The sequence below is a fragment of the Notothenia rossii genome, assembly GCF_949606895.1.
Source record: "Notothenia rossii genome assembly, chromosome: 1".
Taxonomy (NCBI): domain Eukaryota; kingdom Metazoa; phylum Chordata; class Actinopteri; order Perciformes; family Nototheniidae; genus Notothenia; species Notothenia rossii.
The window spans coordinates 78,120,069-78,127,536 of NC_136912.1; the positions used below are offsets into that span (position 1 = coordinate 78,120,069).

At 38.7% G+C, this 7,468-nt stretch overlaps 1 protein-coding gene across 1 annotated transcript; it reads left to right on the top strand.

Annotated features, from left to right (window-relative positions):
- The first annotated feature begins 142 nt into the window (after positions 1–142).
- On the top strand, positions 143–7,297 carry plvapb (plasmalemma vesicle associated protein b). Its single transcript, XM_079652463.1, is given in 10 exon segments — positions 143–599; positions 602–678; positions 1,047–1,127; positions 1,129–1,224; positions 1,647–1,740; positions 2,227–2,428; positions 2,514–2,733; positions 5,464–5,613; positions 5,786–5,914; positions 6,971–7,297. Coding segments are annotated over 10 exon segments (1,182 nt in total). The 5' UTR covers positions 143–475; the 3' UTR covers positions 6,980–7,297.
- Positions 7,298–7,468: the final 171 nt, after the last annotated feature.

Below are 7,468 nucleotides of genomic sequence, written 5' to 3' on the forward strand. Positions count from 1 at the left end.
TAGAGGGGATTTTTAAAATGTATTAATTCTTTCTGCCACATTAATCCCCTGTTGTCTCAACGACCCGGACGTGTGATAATTCTGGCAGCGGTGTAGCTAGAGGTTGCTACTGCGACAGAGGGAGGGGAGGGGGGGGAGGCTGGGTCAGGAATGGACTGGAAGTGTGTCTCCAGGAGCGTTTATAAACATGGCCCCTTTACACACCTAGGGGTCATTGTTTACATCCATCCATACATGCCATTTCTGCATGTACGTTTCTGTACCCTGGCAGTGTGACAGTCAGAGCCTATAGAAGACGGACCATCATCCCACATCTGGCTTTCCTTCCAGTTCTGCTCCACAGAGTCTACTTGTTGCCGCAGCACCTGATCTGCAAAGATCATATCTGAACGGAAACCTTGTGGATTTGTGGCAAAAAATAGTTCCTATTTAGATCTTTCCAGAACCAGCTGCCACCATTTCTCCTCCAGCCGCCATGTACAGCTCCAACTACTCCCGGGCCAAGTTTGGACAGGAGGCAAGGGAGCCCCTGCACAAACACAAAGGAAAGAGCTGCGGCTACTACATGAGGATCGTCTTCTTCTTCTCCTCTCTGATCCAGTCCTCATCATCGTCAGCCTGGTGCTCTTCCTCATCTATGGACAGCCAGAGAAGTCAGCCGAGGAGAAGAGAGTCGAGGTCAGTGATTTCTTCTTGTATATCACCTCAATTTATTTTGTCAGCTATTAATCATCTCTTTTAAGACATGTTTTAAGACAATTCTTAGATTTTAATAATATTTTGACAAACAACTCTTAAGTGTATTTTCAAGTTAAGTAACAATGATCAAAACAGTAGGAATAACTAAAAGAGACCTGATGAGGTTTGAATAATCTGATTAAATCATTTCTGCAGAAGATTTTGATCAAACTTAGTGTTTAAGCAGGCTGCTTGAATCATCACTTTCAATGTTTCTGACATTACAATACTTATTATGTTTATAAATATAATATGTTCAGGGCTGTAATACAGTGATGATGCTGAGTGGTCTGATTGGTATTCTGAAGGACATGGAGGTGAACTTCAACAGGCTGAGTGACAACAACATCCAGCTGAGGAAGGAGAAGGGCGAGCTGGGAGCTCAGCTGGGGAGCTCGCACCGGAGAGAAAGCTGCTCTGGAGACAGAGCTGGCCAAGCTGAAGACTGACACCAACAAGACAGAGTTTATCTTAAAAGATAAATTAGTAAGTACATGACTTGATTGGTGTAATGCTAAGAGAAGCAGGTCGTTTTGTGCAGCTGTTAAAATAGTTTTCAACACATTTTAATCATCTTCAAATAATTCTCGAAGAGATGAAGCTTAAAATAAAGTTACAATGTACAAATTATACAATATAATTTCTTTTGGCATTTTACAGCTATCCTTTTGTTGACATGTGTTGGTGAAAGTAGTCAGACGCTTTTTATTGGGAAGATTACTAATATCAATCTGTAGAAATACTTCATTTGATGTAAATGTTATTTATTGAATGTCATTTGAGTAAAAGTCTTTAAATATAAAATTGGACATGTTACTTAAAATATAAAAAGTAAAAGTTCTCATGCAAAAAATGTTGTATACAATATTAATTCTGCTGTAAATACATATATGTATTTGTATGTATAGGCTACCTGTGAGAGAACGAGTGCATCGACAATCACAAGCATTATGGCACGTCGTATCACCCCTCCGATCCAGACCCCTCCTGTCACTAACAGTGGTATGTAATAGATGTACTTCTTCATTTTAATATTTATATTTTGAATATGTGTACAATGAAATAAAAGTCCATGTGGTTAATATTAGGCACGATGGTTGGAAGTTGTTTTGTGAATGTTAAATAAGTTAAACGTTAAAATAAACAAATAATGGTACCACTTCCTTATACATTATATGTAATGGCTTGAATAATGGTTTCTCTGGCTTCTAGGGTTAGGAAAACATCTCACTGGCGCATTATTACTCATTAACATTTATGGCAGTAGAATTGGTGGTTTATTATAAATAATATCCTCATTCTTAATAGACTCAACAATGTCTCACATCCTGGCAACCCAAACGTTTGTCTTAATTATATCTAATAACTGATCTAAAGAAAATTATTATGGGTAACTTAATATTATCATAAGCAAAATGGTCAATGTTGCTAAAAGTATTTTTTTTAAGCTTTCTTGTGATAATACTGTTTTTCCACTGAATCCTCCAGGTGAAATGAAGACTCTTCAGACCCTGAACGCCCAGCAGAAAGCCATGATCAACCTGATTGTGGCGAACTTCACCCAGACGGTTCAGTACCTGAGACTGGAGAGAGACGACGCCCTCAAAGACAGAGGTATTCACCAGCAGGACGCCATCGCCCTGCGCAGGGAGAACACCATACTGAATAAGGAGCTCATCCTCTACACCAAGTACTGTCTACCCCCCATCTGCCTGTGTGTATCTAAAACAGTTAAGAATAAACATGATAAGGTTTGGATCTCTTTTTTTAACCAGGAAATGCAAGGAGGACTTTGCCCACTCTTTGGACGGGATCAAAAAGGTGACCAGCGATTTCCTGACCAAGATCAACAACCTGTTTCCCCACCGCATGACCTTTCACCTCACCTGCGAAAGCCAGCAGGAGGAGATGGAGAAGATCAGGAACAAATGCACTAACCTGTCCAAAGATGTGGAAAATAAGTTCCAGCTGTATTTGGACAATGTGGGCAGCAAGGTTAGTGCAACACTTTATAATTCTGTAAGGTGTGATGGCTTGATGTCTAAAATGACAGATGGGTGTGCCTTTCTTGGTGTATGCTTAAATTCACAGCCTCGAGACAAGAAGTAAAGCAGAGAGTAAAGCACTTATAGGAACTTAGAGGGGTCATAGTGATTCAAGAGGTAGAAGAGAAGAAAAAGTCATGCTTCACAAACACTTATTTCATTTTCAGACTTTCCTAAATTGCCCTTTTTTGCTGCTATTCTGTCCTGGCAAAGTTATTTTAATTAAAGCGTCTGATCAGTTTACAGTGAAAATCTTTCAAACCACTGGTCTAATCTTAACAATTAATTGTATGTAAGCTTATCCTTTGTTTTTTATGTAAGATCTTAAGATCAACAAAATTAACCGGTAATGACCTGGAGTAAAAAGTAGAAGTATGAAGTATCATGAAATGGTTCTACAAAAAAAATGTCCCTTGAAATTGTAGTCGGTTGTTCTCACTTCTTGCCAACCTTTCTTTACATTTTGCCTAAACTGTGATGGAATATTCCAAACAACAAATTGAAAAGGAAACCAGGTTCTCTGGGGAGGAAGTCTCTCCGCTGCGTCATTCGTGATAAATCTACAGCTAAAGAGACACACGTCCCTCCGAGGCCAACTCAGGGTCAAAGCCGAGGTGAAAAGAGAGTCTCTCTGCTGATACAGCAGCACAGTATGGGACAACTAAATCGGAGCCTCAGCAAGTATCTGTTTCCAGGGGTTAAGTTGGGATTTGATATGTGGGGGGGGGGGGGGGGGGGGGGGGTGCGAGTGGGGGGCGGAGGTCGAGGATCTAATTATTTGACCTTAAGGGATATACACTGTGGCCCTAAAGCAACTGCTCCATTATCTGTATCAAATGCACACATTGATGCCACCAAATGTCACAATAAAAATAGAAAGTACTACAAATAAGCTGAATTCATTTACATCTTAAACTATTAATATATATACACAAAAAAAAGTTTACAAATATCCAATCTTCAAATTGCTTTTTTAAATCAACACTGCTCTGCACACTTGCGAAAGAACATTTGTGTGGAAATCTCAATTCATTTGTAGGGCTGCGTGAGTATGCCAAAAGTATGGGAGTAAATCTCACTGTAAACTATTAATCATCACCAAATTCTGTGTTATTATGACCGATCATAACTCAGCTTTATGCAGACATACAATTAGCATGGTGTACAGGGCCGGTTTTTTGGCATAGGCCGACATAGTTGGTCGCCTAGGGCGCCAGATCTGAGGGGGCGCTGCGCTGGCAGCTCTGGGAGGGAAAAACACATTTTTGACTGTTTGCGCTCATCCTAATTTTCGGCCTTGATGTAAAAACATTCATAATTAACTAAATGTAATACCCTTTTCACCCGGTTACACTTTTCATTTGCCCTGTACGACGGGCGCTGTAAGTGATGAAAGTGGGGGGTGTTGGCTTATCAGGCGTGGGAGCGAGCGAGAGAGAGATAAATGCAATTTATGTAAACCAAATATTTCCAAGGTACTCCTTTATAATTATTGGGATAAACAGGTTTGAAATAATTTCAATGTATACTATAGGACAGTAAAACAAAAATATCGTTTAAAACTTCAGAGATAAAAAAATATGCATAAATAAATATTAACTAGGTAAAATAAGATATAAATGAACAACAAAAATAAAATAAGTTACATTTATTTGTTATTGGCTATGGTATGTTATTGGTTATGTTCACATATTTGGTTGTTAAAATGTAAACCGATCTTTTTCATATGGGTGTTTTAGAGTTTTTATCCCCTAGCTCTAGTCTCTAGTAATGTGTGCTTTAAAGTGCACCAGATTGAAGCATTTTACTTTACATTTTCAAACAGTTCTTCCCGGGGGGGGGGGGGGGGCGTACCCCCTGACCCCCCTAGAGGATGTGACGTCCTCACCCCAATTAAAACATGTTCATACGTTTCTGTTTTTGTAGTGTATTGGTCTTTTGTAGAGATTTTTCATTTATTTTTTTATATATTCTATTGTGTATTCCTTGGATACAGCTAAATCTCGCCTAGGGCAGCAAATTGGTTAGAACCGGCCCTGATGGTGTAGGAAACGGGCTCCGTGTTACAAGACGGGTCGGGGGAAAGCGGAAAAAACTATATCCTGTCACAGAGATCTGCTATTTTAAAGTAAAGTCAACACATATCGACCCTAAATAAAGTCTATATTAAGAACGAGAGATATTTTAACATATGGCTTAAACGAATGACAAATGAGCAAGGTTGATGACGTCAGAGCATCGTCCTATGTGCAGGGGCTGAGCCCCGGACAGCCCCGGCCCAATTTAACCCCTGCCTCTTTCATTCTGTAGCAGTTCCTTAAGCTGTCTCCATCTTTGTCAGAAATCTGGGGGTAATTTTTTTTTCTCCATGTTAACCCAATTCTGAGGGAATTTTATTCTAGTCATGGTTGTTTTTTTTTTGGGATGAGAGAGACACTACATCTCACAGCATTTGGCTACATTTATGGCACATTTTTATTTCCTATTTTTGTATAAATATTTACTTTATTTTATGGTTGTGCAACTTTCACTAAACTATGTGCTGTGTCTCTCAGGGAGATTGTGTTCATACTCCATTGTACATAGAAATAGACAAATGGAAAACAAATTATGTGCCATCTGGGAATCAGATGAACATATTTAACGTTTTATTAAAAGTACAATTATTTTCTTCTTCCAGGTGGCTGAGATCCAAGCCTTTTCCAGTCGTCTGGAGGTGAACAACACACATACGAGATCTGAACTGCTGCAGTGTGAACTCACTCGCAAAGAGCAGGCCGCGGAGTCAGCCAATCAGCTGCAGCTCAAACAGAAGACTCACGATAACCAGGTACATTTATATATCTGTGGTTAGGAATGTGTGTATGCATGTGTGGGTGGAAACAAGGGAGACATCCCCGGAACAAGCTGTTTCACTCTGTATCTGGATATAAAAGTGGGGCTGCCATCTTAATGCAAGATCATTATATAATGTTTTATTTAAATATGCATTTGTTTTTAAGGTGGAGAAGTTACTGATTGAGCAGAACCAGCTGAGGGATCAGAAGAAGCTGCAGGAAGACACTTTGGCCCTGAGAGACAGAGAGCTTCAGAACCTCCAGCGAATGATCTCTGCTCAGCCCAATGCCAAGGTAAAGCAAAAACAGAGGACAAGACATTTTGTTCTCTACAAACACATGTCAGGAAAAGGGGAAGGCAGCTGTGAGGCAATGATTTAGTCAGCACAGATTGTTGTGATTATGCAATGCTTTAACTTAAGCTGGTTCAAAAGAAGCCGTGTTGTATTTGGCGTTCTGAGTGTATGAAACCCTCTGTTTTCGAATAATATTCACTCCACCTATTACTTGGACAGCAGTGCAGAGGTAAGGTCATGTGTGAGGGCTCAGCAGAAAAGAAGAATCTAAGGGCGGCAGGAAGGACAGGCAAGATAACAAAGGGAAACTATTTTCAAGAAGTCATAAGTTCACAAAATGGCCCATTTTTTTTACGAGTGTGAGGAGTATTTATCCATGCACAGTCAGTAAAAGCTGCACAGATATAAAACAGTGTGTAATGTTAAACTATACTGAGATCCTTTTTCATTCGTTTTTCAGGCTGTTGTCCCCAAAGCTTCCATTGGAGCATTTGCTGGCATCAGCAAACCCCCAAATTTAAATAAATACCATCATGAGATTACTATAATAACAGTAATGACTTTACAGTTAGTGTTGTCATATTTTGTGTTTTAGTTGAGTATACAGATCATGTGATAATAATAATTGGATAGTTTACAGAGTTTGATGTGAGGGGGGCGGTAGATGAAAAGTTAAAGTAATTGTGAATATAATTAATCCTTAATTACAGTTGAAGATAATCAAATTCAGTAGTTTTAGTCCTGTATGGTCTACAAACATTTCAATACATTTAGTGGGAATCCATGTAGTAGTTATTTGGATAATTCGGTCTGGATCCAATTGTTGTATGACAAAAGAAGTTATGATCCCTGCTGCTATGTGGCAAATGTTGCTAAAACTAGCATCAAATAGACAAACTTCAGCTGTAGTTCTCATAGCTTGCACCTTATATTATGTGTTTCTATATGTTTTATAAAGTATTACTGCAAACCTGTCGGCATCAACATTTATTTATTTTTCAAAAATCCCCTGCTGCTATTGATATTTAATTCTAATCAATGTTTTGTCTTACAGGGGAGATGAAATGAACTTGCAAACTGAAGAAACATTTGTCAACATTTTGCCTTTAAATCTTCAAAAAAAGACATGTATATTTTCTGTATACAACAAACTTTAATTTGTACATAATAAAGAGTCCATATTAATGACTTGCCGTTGTTGGACTGTGCATACTTTGTTTAGCTCTACTTGGATTAGAATATGAATTTGTTTACGTTTATTGGTTGAAAAGCCTTGGTACCAACCAAGGTAAATGTAAACATGTCAATTACACTGGTGTAAATATTTGTCTTGTTATGTTTGTTGTACTTTTATTTGGAAATAAAATGAAGCAGAAACTGACTCCCTCCTGAACTGTATTGTCCTCAGTGTTGTTCGTCTCTATACGTCATTAAAAATAAAAAACAAAGACTCAGACAAGACTTTGGCCGGCAGCTGCTCACTGTCTGCAATAAACAGAATACTCCTAAAATAGCATCCAAAAGCACAGAATTTAATGTGTGAATTTCTTCC